Source organism: Etheostoma spectabile, chromosome 12 (genome assembly GCF_008692095.1).
Source record: "Etheostoma spectabile isolate EspeVRDwgs_2016 chromosome 12, UIUC_Espe_1.0, whole genome shotgun sequence".
Classification (NCBI taxonomy): domain Eukaryota; kingdom Metazoa; phylum Chordata; class Actinopteri; order Perciformes; family Percidae; genus Etheostoma; species Etheostoma spectabile.
Window position 1 is genome coordinate 1,945,102 of NC_045744.1, and position 14,932 is coordinate 1,960,033.

Genomic DNA, 14,932 nt, shown 5'->3' on the forward strand with positions numbered 1-14,932 from the left:
CTGATTATTTAAATGGAGTCTGGTGGTGGTGATTTCGCCCATGAATTAATAAATATAAAAACCTATTCAAATGTTGGCTGAGTGAGTTTAGCCTACAGGATTTTGTATAGGATATATGTCGTCTTCTTGAGCCGTGTGTTGCCAATGTGCACATTGGTTTGAATTATGTTTTTATATTTTTTTTATTTGCTCTCAGATCGCTTCCCCCGGCTATATTTTTGCCAGCTTTCCTTCTTGTTGTAGGAAGCAGCGACTGTATTACCTTTTGCCTGTAAAACCGTGCATGTGTTCATCATATTTATGTAGAATTAGTATAGTCTGCCCTTTTTTTCTTTCTTTTTTTAAATATGCGGCTCTGATGGATGTTTGTGATTGGTCATGCTGTGCAAACCCCGCCTCTTTTAGGCCTGGGTTGATTGAACTAGTTGATAACCACCATCGTGACACCGCGGGACTGTGGTTGTTAGGGTAGGTGGAGGGTATGAATCCAGGGCATGTTGATCTGGATTCATAGTACATTTAATATAATAATAATAATAATAATACACTTTTACCTGTAGTAATCCACACTTCCTGTTAGAGAACCAAAGAAACTGTCAAACCCCTTTCTGGTGGGCAGGCATGCCTTCCTGGAGGAAAGAAGACAGATGAAGTTACCTGAGCATCAGCTTTCTGTTATACTGTTCTGCAGGAAGGAGAGTAAATACCTCGTGGTCTCGAGAGGGAGGGGACCATGGAGCGGGGGATTGGTCGGAGAATCGGTGCAGCGGGGGGGTATTACATTAAATTGTTTGCACCGGAAAAAAAGCTGAGCCAGAAGGCAAAACTCTCGATCTACCGGTCAGTTTTCGTTCCTACCCTCACCTATGGTCATGAAGGCTGGGTCATGACCCAAAGAACCAGATCCAGGGTACAAGCGGCCGAAATGGGTTTCCTCAGGAGGGGGGCTGGGTCTCCCTTAGAGATAGGGTGAGATGCTCAGTCATCCGAGAGGAGCTCGGAGTAGAGCTGCTGCTCCTTCGCGTCAAAAGGAGCCAGTTGAGGTGGTTCGGGCATCTGGTAAGGATGCCTCCTTACCAGATGTGGGACAGAGAGGAGCTGCGCAGAGTCCAGAAGGAACTCAGACTCAGGATCAGGAGGGGGAAGGTCATCTACGGGAGGAAATTAGAAAAGAGTTTGGAGCAGAACAATGCTAGGACGTCTGGAGACGGCTGCAGAACATCTCCGGCCACGGCAAAGCTGTGGAAGAACCAAGCCGAGGAGACAAGGACTGGGCAGATGAGCTGAATCTGTTTTTTAACAATTTGACTCTGCCTCCTCGCCTCCCTCTTCCACCCCCCACCCCCCTCTTTCACACCTCCCCTGGCCTTCTCTCCTCCCCCCTCCCCTCCTCAGCCTGCCACCTTCAACGACCTGCATCAGCAATGAACCCACCAGCCCGCTCCCCCCCCTCTCCCCGCCTCATCAGTTCACCACCCCCCTCTCCCCCTCCTGAGACCCTCACCTCCTACATCCACACACCCCAGTCATCCTCCACCCACTTCTCCATAACAGATAGATCAGGTGGAAGTCAACTGAAGAAGCTCAAGGCGGAAGGCCCCGGGCCCGGACGGCATCAGCCCAAGTCTCCTCAGGGACTGTGCTGACCAGCTCTGTGGTGTGTTCAGGCACTTATTCAACCTGAGCCTGAGCCTGGAGAAGGTCCCAGCCCTTGTGAACCCTCCTGTGTGGTCCCGGTACCAAAGTCACGCGACCCAAGGAGCCAACCACTTCAAGCCTGTTGCCCTACTTCTCACCTGATGAAGACCATGGAGAGGATCATCCTGCGTCACCTGCGACCCCTGGTGGGCACACAGCTGGACCCCCTGCAGTTTGCTTACCAGCCTGGGATTGGAGTGGACGACGCAGTGTCACCTGCTGCACAGATCGCTGCTTCACCTGGAGGACAGCGGGAGCACTGTGAAGTCATGTTCTTCGACTTCTCCAGTGCTTTTAACACCATCCAGCCTTCGCTCCTCAGAGTGAAGATGGAGAGTGCCGGAGTGGACCAACATCGGCTGCATGGACTACCGGACTACCTCCCAACAGACCACAGTATGTGAGGCTCCATCACTGTGTGTCTGACGTGGTGCACTGCAGCACAGGTGCCCCTCAGGGTCCGGTGCTCTCCCCCTTCCTTTTCACCCTCTACCACCTCGGACTTCACACACAACACACCCACTGCCACATCCGAAGTTCTCTGATGACACGGCCGTTGTTGGTGTTGTCTCTGAGGGAACGATCTGGAATACAGGTCGGTTATCAGACTTTGTCAGCTGGTGTGACGCAACCAGCTTCAGCTTAACACCAGCAAGACAAAGGAGATGATAGTCGACTTCAGGAGGAAAACATCCCCTTTCCATCCGTGAGCATCCGGATTGGACATTGATGTAGGGGAGAGCTACAAATTCCTGGGTGTTCACCTAAACAATAAACTGAACTGGACTGATACCACCCAAGCACTCTACAAGAAGGGCCGAGTCGCCTCCATCTGCTGAGGAGACTCAGTCCTTTGGAGTGTGTAGGACTCTCCTCAGGACCTTCTATGCTCTGTGGTGGCCTCTGCCATCCTCTACGCTGTGGTCTGCTGAGGGGGGGCAGCTCGGACCGGGACAGGAGCAGACTCAATAGACTGATCAGAGAGCGAGCTCTGTCCTGGACTGTCCTCTGGACCCCATAGAGAAAGTAGGGGAGAGGAGGATGTTAGTCAAGCTGACATCCATCATGGACACACCTCTCACCCCCTACATGACACTGTGGGTCCCTGGAGCCTCCTTCAGCACAGACTGATACCCCCACGGTGTAAAGAGGCGATTACCGCAGGTCCTTCATCCCGGCCGCTGTCAGACTCTACAACACCTGCACCACCGATAGTGTTGTAGTTTCTGTTCCTGTTTTTCTCCCATCTACATCACACACTTTCTGTTTCTTTTAATATGGTATTTTATATATTTTATACAAGTACTTACTTTTCCATATTATGGTCTCAGGTAATATAATTTAATTATGCTACCCACTCTTGCTTCTTTGCTCTAATTACACATTCAACTTAATTTTTAACGTACTTACACCGCATATTTGTTTCTCTTATCATGGCAACCGCACTTTAAAATTCCTTTTGTTTGACGGCATTTTACTTACTCGTCATCTACCATATTTCATTGTCTATTTCTTGCCTGTATTTCTTGCCTTGTATTTCTTGCCTTGTATTTCTTGCCTTGTATTTCTTTCGTGCTTACTTGTTTGTGTGTTATTGTTTTGTTTTTTTGTTTTTTTGTTTTTTTGCTGTTGCTGCTATGCTGCTACTTGTAACGACAGAATTTCCCCGTCGTGGGATAAATAAAGTATAATCTAATCTAATCTAATCCTGGGGGCCTCCCTAGGGAGGTGTTCCAGGCCCGTCCAGCTGGGAGGAGGCCTCGGGGAAGACTCAGGACTAGGTGGAGGGATTGTATCTCCAACCTGGCCTGGGAACGCCTCGGGATCACCAGTTGGAGCTGGTTAATGTGGCTCGAGAAAGGTTTGGGGTCCCCTGCTGGAGCTGCTGCCCCCAAGACCTGATACCGGATAAGCGAACGTAGATGGATGGATGGATGGATGTTCTACACAAGCAGCTTACAAACTGCTTCAACAGGGAATCCAGGACCCCTAGGGGGTCCTTGGAGTTGCTGCAGGGGGGGCTGCCAAATTATTGTTTCAGTTAAAATATCCATCTCTCGATATAGCTTTCATTAACATGAATCCAACTTTTTATTTATTAAGATATAGATATAGTCACATTGATGAAAGGCTGCTGGCCTATAGGTACGGAAGCCATCCATAGATAGAGTTAATTGTAAGGATTCACTGTTCCACATTTCAACATTATTATTATTTTAATAGCTTAGAATTGTATGCACCGAGCCTTGGGTATCCTGCTCTGCCCTAGAGAAAATGTAAGCTTAGATGGGCCCATCTGGAATCTTGCCCCTTATGAGGGTGAACTTAGTGTTTAATAGTGACCATAGAATAGAAGCTCCTGGTCGTCTCCATCCATGTGTGAAGTATTCCCTCACCTGTAGAAGCCCAGGTGCCACTTGCCGACCATGTGCGTGGTGTAGCCGGCCTGGCGCAGTCTCTCAGGCAGGGTGTCCATGTGTGCAGGCAGACAGCTCGGCTGGCTGGGTCTGATAATGGAGTGTTGTAGTCCTGTATGGATCTGATATCTGGAGGGGGGAAAAAAAACACACTTGTCATTGGCTTCCTACCAGACTGTAGAGGGCTGGGAGGATAAACCTTCGTCCCGATTCGATTCCTTCACCATACCCGGGCGCTGATTGGATTTGCAGTGTGATTTTCCTTTATTGCGATTCTAGAAGCATTGAGTATTGGGATTTTCTTCTTTAAGAAAACAAAAAGGTGGATTATACACTTCTAGAGGCAATGTCTAGAGAAGGACTAATTGTTTTCAAAATATATGCACATCACATTTCAGTTAGTCAATCTTTACTTTTATTTACTTTGTAAAGATGAACATTTGTGATAAATGTGCTGTGCTTGGAATGTTCCATCCTTATTAAAAGAAAAACCCTTATTGCTGGCGATTATTCCCTTATTCCTAGTTCATAGTAAGGGACTGAGGAGTTGCAGCGTTTGCCTAGACCGGCGGGGGAGGGTGTATAGCTGCAGACATGGCACCCCTTCTCTTCTCTGCTTCACTTCATAGCTGTCAGATTCATCTACCAACCCTTACAGAACTGGCTCAGGTCTGCCTAGCACCAGCTCTCAGTCATGCTGTTATAGTTTTAGACTGCCGGGCGACACACTGACTACGTCCTGCTACACCATGAACTACTATTTCTAGTCATTATCTTTATTGTGACTATTATTGACAATTTTTATCCCACCCCCAACCGTCAGACTCCCCCTACCAAGACCCTGGGTCTGTCCCAGGTTTCTTCCTAAAAGGAGTTTTTCCTCGCCACTGTCGCACTAAATGCTTGCTCTTGGGGGAATCACTGGAGTCGTTGGGTCTTTGTAAATTGTAGAATGTGGTCTAGACTTACTCTATCTGTAAAGTGTCTGTAACTCTTGTTATGATTTGATACTATAAATACAATTGAATTGAATCATATCCATGTTCTCATCCCTGCATAATAATATAGAGCAGTTTTGATGGTGTGTCATGTTATAATGCTCCATGACATGTTTATCCGTTACACTGTGCATATTAAACGTATTATTATTATTATTTTTTTTTTTAATCGCAAATTGAATCCTAATCGCAATATCTGGCAGAAAAATGTCAATTAGACCCCCCCCCACCAAACCTCAGATGCTGTGTACCTGCCGGTGAGGAGCTGGCTGCGGGACGGCGTACAGATGGGCTGAACGTAGTAGTTCTCCAGCGTCACGCCCTCCGCCGCCAGCTTGTCCAGAGTGGGAGTCTTGATGGTCGGGTTGTGGTAGCCGATGTCGTTGAAGCCCTGCGTTAGAGGCATGACAGAGCTCGGTTGAATGTTTCGATGATTTACGCAGAACATTTGGCCTTTCCATCTCCAGGGACAGAATTAACTTGACGTTTTAAATACTACTTGGGTAAGTCCTCTGTGATACTTGTCTTCCAGGTGGTCACAGACACGCTGAATCTTATCCATCTCGTCTAGGGATGCACCGAATCCAGATTTTTGGGGTTCGCCGAATACCAAATCCACAGGCTAAGATTTTGCTGAAACCAAAACCGAATACCAAATCCTATTTCCACCCTTAGTCCATTATCACAGTAAACACATTAAAGGAGAATTCCAGTCGATTTCAACACGTAGCTCTGTTGTTTGGATAGTTGGAGTGCTGTCAGTAGCAAGAAAAATGAAACCAGTTGGTGTTGCCTACACCATGTTATCCTCCTGCTAGAGTTAGCACCCAACAGGCGTAAACAGGGCAAGTTATAAACTTGTTTTTAGCCTCTAAACATGTTCAAAATGTAATTACAGGTGCCTACTCATGTGCAGTGATTCTTTCTGAGGGAACACAGTGAATCTGACTGCAGTAGATGTGACAGAAAGGCATAAAAGTTGTGACAATCCATACCTCTGTTTAGTTCCTGTTGTCCGGTGAAGTCCACACTAGTTGATTGTCAAATTCATACAATCCAATATTCCAAAATGTATTTTTTTTCCACAAAAAAAAAAATTGCCGTTGTTATGTCCTTAGTAATGACTATATAGAAACAGGCTGTAACCTGACTGTAACCTGCCAGCTGCTCTGCTCTCCTGGCTTATTTAATTAATAATATTTTAAATTATACTGTTTATTGATCCCCAGTGGGGAAATTACAATTTACAATCTGTTTTGTTAGAAATCACTACACACAGGCCTGAAATACACACACATGCTCAGGACCTAATCATGCACCAACGGAGAGATGTCAGAGTGGGGGGGGCTGCCAGTTGAGCAGTTGGGGATTACGGTACCTTGCTCAAGAGCACCTGGCAGTGCCCAGGAGGTGAAGTGGCATCTTACCAGCTAACGTTTTAGGTGGTATCGGAGGCAATACCGCTAATACTGGTCTGAGGATATCTCTACTGTATATTTAATTTTTGATAGGCACGCACACACACACACACACACACACACACACACACACACACACACACACACACACACACCTAGAATGACCCCAACATTAGAAAAAGGGAAATATTGCCTTTATTCATATTTCCATGAAAGCTAAACACCACCTGGGTACAGAGATTGTCTTTGGGTAATTCACAGTCTCAGAGTCAGTAACACAATATAAAATCAACACACACGCACACACACACGCACGCACGCACACACACACACACACACACACACACACACGCGCACACACACACACACACACACCTGGTCGTCTGTGAGGATAAAGATGATGTGCGGCTGGTTCTTGTTCTTGGCTTCCGTCCCTTGGTTGGGAGGTTTTGTGTCGTTCTGGTTCTGGTTCGGTCTGGCCCGGTGGGCAGACAAGCGGGCCAGGCTGATGACGACACTGAGCACAGTCAGAGCCACGGCGGCAGCCTGCATCTTTACTGCACCAGCCCTGCAAAGAAAAACGACAACGCAAACCCTGACATAACATCTGAACACCAGGGAAGTAGAGCTTCCAAACGTTTCAGCCGGCACAAATTCACACGCGCATGCCATCGCTGGCGCACCGACTGCAGATCATAAAACCACATTTGGGATGGACTCGCCAACTCTCGCTGGAACTGGGATCTGAAACACGTCCATCTGGTGGGGAGAGGGCGAAAACTCTGAGGAGGCATGTTTAACCCTTGTGTTGTCTTCCCTTTCCGTCGACCACGCTACTTTTCGTTTTTCTGGGTAAAAACTTTCAAATTAAAACCATAAGACACTTTTTTTGCTACAGTTTTTGTTACTTTTTCAAGGTTTTTGTCACTTTGTGGATTATTTTTTTTTTTGAAATTTTGTTGTTGTTGTTGTTTTATCTACTTTTTTGTCACTTTAACGTTCTTTTATCAAATTTCTTCTTCAAATGCTTTAAAATTTAATAAAACACCCAAATTCAAATTCAAAAGTTACCACACGGAACCCTCCACGTTATGTTTTTTGACAATTTGGGTTGGGAGAAACCAAATTTCTGATATAGAAACTTTTTGAAAATTTGCAACAGCGAAGAGATTTATTTTTGGACTAATTTATTGTTTTATTTATATTTATGATAAAACGGATTTAAACCAATCTTTCAATCAGTTTGTACAAAACTATGATCAATCAATTCAAGATATAGTGACATATTGAATGCTTTTTTTTTGACATTTATGAAGCTTTTCTTGAGCATTCAAAAAGCAGCATGTCATAGGACCTTTAAACTAATGAAAGGAAATAATTTCCCAAAACATGTATTGAAAAAAATTGAACATTGAATTGAATATTTAAAAAGAAAAATACACTTTAAAGCGCAGTTTTCTGTTGATATCTTCTTTCAAGTAACAAAAACTCTCGCCGTGCCGCAGCCTTCCTCAGTATTACTGGGTGTTGCACCAGTTGATATCGCGACGATGGTTAAAAGACGATATATTGTGCAGTCCTACAACACACTCTGGCCCGTGTCAAACCAAAACAGAAAAAGATCCAGCTTCTTAAAAAGGAAGTAGGACACTCTGCCGTTTTCAGAGAGCCCCCCCCGCCCCCCGACACACATCCAGTGTAAGTTCCCCACACACAAAGGGCTGACAGATGTGCTGTGTGATTTATTAAGGCCCGACTCCATGGCGGTGAGCCATGAAGGAATGCTGCCAGATGCTGTTGGAGCTTCTTTGGAAAAGAAGCGGTTGTACTTAAAACACCCGACCTGAGCCCTCTGTCAGGGCTGATTAACTGCTTCAGATTACATTTCCCCAGTGGTGGAATGTACTGTATCTGTACCTAAGAACAAATGTGGCGGTACTTGTACTTTACTTGAGTCTTTTCTTTACATGACACTTTCTACTTCAACTGCGCTACATTTTAGAAAGAAATATTCTACTTTTTACTCCACTACATTCATCTGACAGCTTTAGTTACTAGTTACTTTATTTACTGCACCACATTCATACAACAGCTTTAGTTACTAGTTACTTTAGTTACTCTGCTACATTCATCTGACAGCTTTAGTTACTAGTTACTTTAGTTACTCCGCTACATTCATCTGACAGCTTTAGTTACTAGTTACTTTAGTTACTTCACTACATTCATCTGACAGCTTTAGTTACTAGTTACTCCACTATATTCATCTGACAGCTTTAGTAACTAGTTACTCCACTACATTCATCTGACAGCTTTAGTAACTAGTTACTCCACTATATTCATCTGACAGCTTTAGTAACTAGTTACTCCACTACATTCATCTGACAGCTTTAGTTACTAGTTACTCCACTACATTCATCTAACAGCTTTAGTTACTAGTTACTCCACTACATTCATCTAACAGCTTTAGTTACTAGTTACTCCACTACATTCATCTAACAGCTTTAGTTACTTGTTACTTTAGTTACTCCGCTACATTCATCTGACAGCTTTAGTTACTAGTTACTCCACTACATTCATCTAACAGCTTTAGTTACTAGTTACTCCACTACATTCATCTAACAGCTTTAGTTACTTGTTACTTTAGTTACTCCGCTACATTCATCTGACAGCTTTAGTTACTAGTTACTTTAGTTACTAGTTACTCCACTATATTCATCTGACAGCTTTAGTTACTAGTTACTTTAGTTACTCCGCTACATTCATCTAACAGCTTTAGTTACTTGTTACTTTAGTTACTCTACTACATTCATCTAACAGCTTTAGTTACTAGTTACTCCACTATATTCCTCTGACAGCTTTAGTTACTTTATTTACTCCACTACATTCATCTGACAGCTTTAGTTACTAGTTACTTACTTTAGTTACTCCATTACATTCATCTGACAGCTTTAGTTACTAGTTACTTTAGTTACTCCATTACATTCATCTGACAGCTTTAGTTACTAGTTACTTTAGTTACCAGTTACTTTACACATTAAGATTCCTGCACAGAAAACACATAGTAGGTTATAAAATCTGATGTTTATGATATAGTAACCTAGCAACAACATAACGGCCTCCAGGTCCAGCTGAGATGATGAGACCATTAAACACACAGCTGGTTGGATCAATGGGATGATCTTTCTGCGTCAATTACTTTTACTTTTAATACTTTAAACAGATTTTCCTAATGATACTTACATTCTTTTAGTTAGGTAACATTTTCAACAGAGTATTTTACAGTGTGGTATTAGTACTTTTACTTAAGTAAAAGGATCTGAATACTTCTTCCACTGCTGGATCTCACAGGTATTTGTAAAGCATTTAACCCTTTAGGCTGCAGTTCAACATGCAGCTTAGTAATCTGTAAAAGGAAGGGAAAAGTACATAGTTGGTTTTTAATAATTGGTTTTGTTGTAATAATAGTTTTAGACAGCTTGGGACTTATTTTGATACACTAGTTAGGGCATAGAATCGAATATTGTTAGAGAGTAGTAGTAGTAGTAGTTAGTCACATAGTTTTCAGATTTCTATCATATAATCAAGAATATATAGAAAAACTAAAGGGAGACTTGGCATACAGCCGATCCGGTGGGGAGAGTTCTGGCCCGGCCGGGCTGGAGCTCTCTTTACCTCGTCTCCTCTTGGTTTTGCTGTAATAGTTTTAGACAGCTGGGACTTATTTTGATACACTGAGCTCCTCTCTCCTCTATCTTCCTATCTTTCCATTTATGGCATCCATGTCCCAGAAATGCGTGTTACTAACCTAGCTCTGGGAGTGAGTCATTCCCGGAGTCTTATGTTCTTTTTTCACCAGCATGTTCCCTTGGATAAGAGGGCTCCGAAATCAGGGTAGAGCTGTCGCCATGGTCCCGCTACACGTTCTGTGATGCCATGTTCAATAACCTGCGGTGCCTGCTACGTCCTGCTACGTCTGCAACGTCCTGCAACGTCCTGCTACGTCCTGTACGTCCTGCTGTGCCTTGTAATGCCGCACAGCGTCCTGCTATGCCATGAACTACTACAAGAACTTCTACAAACTACTAATTTTTCTATTTTATTCCACTTCATTCTAACCCCAACCGGCCCGTCAGACACCGCATACCAAGAGTGGGTCTGACCGAGGTTTCTGCCTAAAGGAAGTTTTCCTCGCCACTGTCGCACTGTTGCTTGCTCTGGAGGAAACTAGAACTGTTGGGTCCTTGTAAATTCTGGAGTGTGGTCTATCTGTTAAGTGTCTTGAGATAACTCTTGTTATGAATTGATACTATAAATAAAATTGAAAATTGAAATTGAATAGTATACATATCTATATTTAGTTGGGAAGGGGTGGGGGGGCTGGTATTAGGATGTAGGAACAGTTGTGCCCATGATACTTTTATTACTACAACTTTACACATTTGTATTATTGTAAAATAGATGTGAATTTGGTTGTAAAATTGTACATTCTGATGTTTTGGTACAATGCATTTCTCCTTGTTCTTAAAGGTTAAAGGTCCCATGGCATGAAAATGTCATTTATGAGGTTTTTTGTAACATTAATATGGCCCCCCCAGTGGCTAGAGATGGTGATAGGTGTAAACCGAGCCCTGGGTATCCTGCTTTGCCTTAGAGAAAATGAAAGCTCAGCTGGGCCCATCTGGAATCTTGCCCCTTATGAGGTCATAAGATGATTGCAGAAGTGACACTGATCTGTGTTTTCAGTTATTATTTTTAAAGAAATGGCAGCGCAGATTCACAACAACAAATCCGTGTGGCAGGGTTTACATTTCTATGAAGTAAATGCAGTATGGGCTTCAAATATAGGCTCAAAAAAACCAGAAGCCGTATTGGTTGTCAGCTAAGGCTGATGAAAAAATAATTGGTATCGGCACAGAAGAAATCCATATCGCTCGATCCCTATTTAAAATTAGGCAGCCGGGTAGCTCACCTTGTAGAGTGCAAGCCCATAATAGAGGTTTACCCCTCAACGCAGCGACCGCAGGCTCAACTCCAACCTGCCATGTGGCCCTGTCTCTGCAGGTCAACCCCCCCCTTCATGTCTTCAGCTGTCCTGTCAAAAAAGGCCTAAAATGCCCAAAAAAGCATCATAAAAAAAAATCACTTTTTTGTCACTTATTCTGATGTCTGTTGGTTTTTCCTGCGCTTGTATTTTGACGTTCTTTTATCATGCTTTTTCTTCAAATACTATAAAATGAAATAAAACACACAAATTCAAATAAAGTACTAAATGGATCATGTGGAGATGACCTTAGTGGTCCCCTAATACTGTATCTGAAGTCTCTTTATATAGACCTTAGTGGTTCCCCTACATATCGTATCTGAAGTCTCTTTTATATAGACCTTAGTGGTCCCTAATACTGTATCTGAAGTCTTTTTATATAGACCTTAGTGGTCCCTAATACTGTATCTGAAGTCTCTTATATAGACCTTAGTGGTCCCTAATACTGTATCTGAAGTCTCTTTATATAGACTAGTTCCTGGCTAATACTGTATCGAGAGTCTCTTTATATAGACCTAGTGGTCCCTAATACTGGATCTGAAGTCTCTTTCCCAAAATCTAGCCTTGGTGCAGAATTACAGCCACTAGAGCCAGTCCTACATTGAGCTCTTCCTTATGAGTCTGTAGCTTTTGAGGAGGAGGAGGAGGGGGGGGAAAGGTGGAGGCTGGGCCTACCAACAGCCACTTTTCGTTTGGAAAGCATGATGTCTCTCTCTTACGGGGGGGGGGGGGGGGGGGGGGGGCAAATCTATGGACAGGCGAAGCAGAGAAAGGGAAAGGTAAGGTAAAATGAAAGCTCAGATGGGCTGATCTGGAATCTTGCCCTTTATGAGGTTCCAGATCTTCGTCTGAGCTTTCATTTTCTCAAAGACAGAGCGGGACACCCAGGGCTCGGTTTACACCTATCACCATTTCTAGCCACTGGGGGGCCATAGGCAGGCTGGGGGGGACGCATATTAACGTTAAAAAAACTCTTAAAGTGACATTTTCATGCCATGGGACCTTTAACTGACTTTTTTAGAGCTTTGTGTCGACCAAACTGTAAGTGAGGAGACTATATGAGACCAATAATAATATATATAATAATACAGTCAATAAAAACCAATAATACAGTTGAAGATGTTCCACTTCTTTGATGACCAATAAGGATGTCAAATCTATGCTGGCCCTTGATGTGATTCTTATTTTTCAGTGTGGCCCTTAGTGAAGCAACACACAACACACACACCACACATTCACACTCCCACACACACACACACACACACACACACACACACACCTTCCCCCTGTACTTGAGTGTGTGTACTGGACATGCACTCAGTTCCTGTGTGTTAGTTCAGACTGTACAAGCACAGACTGGTCGTGCATTAAATGTGTTGTGATAAAGTCTGCAGCTTGTATCAAGTTACAAATTCACTGAACCCCAGTAGAAATACTGCAAATGCAAATATCAGTATACAAAGTCTGGCATAACACTTCAATCCAGCAAATAATCCAAAACAGCACCATGTGATGTTTTAAAATCAGCACATTTCTGATGGGATGCACACATCTATTCCTCACACCACAGCTGTTAGCCAGGCCTGAATCAATACCTCGATATAGGATCAATGAACGGCTCTTCTTCTCCTCCTTCTCCTCCTCCTCCTCCCCGCTACTCTTCACTTCATTCTCCTCTCCTCGGCCCTTTCTTCAGCTCGCACAAAGTTAGGTGTGCGTGAAGTTCCCCGAAGACGCAGCATGTCCTCAAGTTTCCACAGACCCTTCTTTCTGTCTGAGCGGCCACACCGCCAATGAAATACGACCAAAGTCAAGTCAGCCACAGCACCGCGATCACACATCCGGTCCGACCTGTCAAAATAAAACAACCCCCTGAAAATATACACAGCTAGGCTATAAGACTAACCTTGTGATCTGCAGGCTCCCAAATGAACTGTTAACGACCTTTAGCTAACTGAGGCAGCTAACGTTATACAAAATAAGAGAGAAATCTTAATTGTTCTCTTTTAATGTAGGCTAAAGAAATTAAAACCCTGTTTTTTCCAATTTTACTTCTAGTTGCCAATTAAAAGAACGCTAATGTTGTAGTGGGAAACTGTGCTAGTGTAACAACACAGTTTGCTCTTATGTCCTACGTGTAGCCTAACGTATTTGATTTCAAGCTCATGGCTTTGTTCATCAATCTAAATTAGCAGAGAAGTGCATTACCGATCCTTTGAATTCATTCTGACTAACTCAAAAGACAAATATTTCTAATTCTAACATTTTTTTTGAATGCATCCATTAATGTTAAATTGTTCATTTCATGTGTTCAACCATTTAACATACTAAAGATTCAAACCTGGACTTACATTTCCTATGTGATAGTTTTATTTTGAAGGCTGAAATGCTAGCGTTTTTGTGGTATTTGTGTAACTTGGCGCAGGGGAAAACACTAAAAGGCCCTAACACCATTGGTTCAGGGATGTAGCCTACACTCCTTTAATCTGATGCTGTAACTTGTGAGTAGTGTCACCGCAGAACATCCGCCGGGCGGGGCGGGGTGACTGCAGCCTGTTTCCAGCCAGGAGCCAGCTGGCCCCTGCGGAGGAATCCAGGAATTTCTCTATTTATGCAACCAACTGTACAGATGCTAAACGGCATCAAGGAGACAAACCAGGGCGAGACTGGAAATAGGATGAATCATGAAATAAAAACTCACCATCTCTTGATGGGAAGTGGGGGGACAGATAGAGTACCAAACTCTTAACCCATGTTGTCCTCGGTCAAATTGACCAATTTTCCTATATCAATGTTCTTTTTAACTACCCAAAATAAGATGATTGATTCCACACAGTGCTCTTTGGGTTAATTTTGGGGTGTCTTGTTCAATTTTATAGCATTTGAAAAAGAGAATTAAAGTGGTTTTGAAATAGTAGCCTATTGAGTAAAAGTTGACATATTCCAGTCTGTGATTATCCATCAACATCCATTCTTTTCATTTTAGTCTAAAGAATTCCCAATATCTGCTTTTGTAACTCAAACATGAGGTATCATTTCCTGTATATGAAGTTTATTGAACATAAATTCCAAAAATAACTGTAATACTAAAGTTAATAAGTTTTGCTACGTAGTGTTAAACGTCCAAAAAAGTGACAAGGAGTGGGTGTTGAAAAAAGGGTAAAAAACTTAAGAAAAAGTTGTTGTTTTTTACTCTCGCAAGGATCCTGGAGGGATCTGGCAAGAGGTCCAGCAGCTTCAAATCATAGACTGTATATTATTGAATTTTTATTTATTTATTTATTAATATCAACGGTCTATGCTTCAAATGCATAACAACTTCATCCCCCACCCCCACGCCATAAGACTGCTGAACTCCCA

General features: G+C 43.2%; 1 protein-coding gene across 1 annotated transcript in view; it reads right to left on the reverse strand.

The window, feature by feature from the left end:
- LOC116698835 (arylsulfatase I) overlaps positions 1 to 13,391 on the reverse strand; it is a 22,651-nt gene extending 9,260 nt beyond the window's left edge. The window contains exons 1-5 of the mRNA XM_032531039.1: positions 13,168 to 13,391; positions 6,907 to 7,099; positions 5,365 to 5,504; positions 4,095 to 4,244; positions 555 to 629 (exon numbers count right to left, since the gene is read on the reverse strand). Coding sequence (XP_032386930.1) covers positions 555 to 629; positions 4,095 to 4,244; positions 5,365 to 5,504; positions 6,907 to 7,083 — 542 coding nt within the window. The 5' untranslated portion in view covers positions 7,084 to 7,099; positions 13,168 to 13,391. The remainder of the gene's footprint in view (positions 1 to 554; positions 630 to 4,094; positions 4,245 to 5,364; positions 5,505 to 6,906; positions 7,100 to 13,167) is intronic.
- Between the last annotated feature and the right edge of the window lie 1,541 nt (positions 13,392 to 14,932).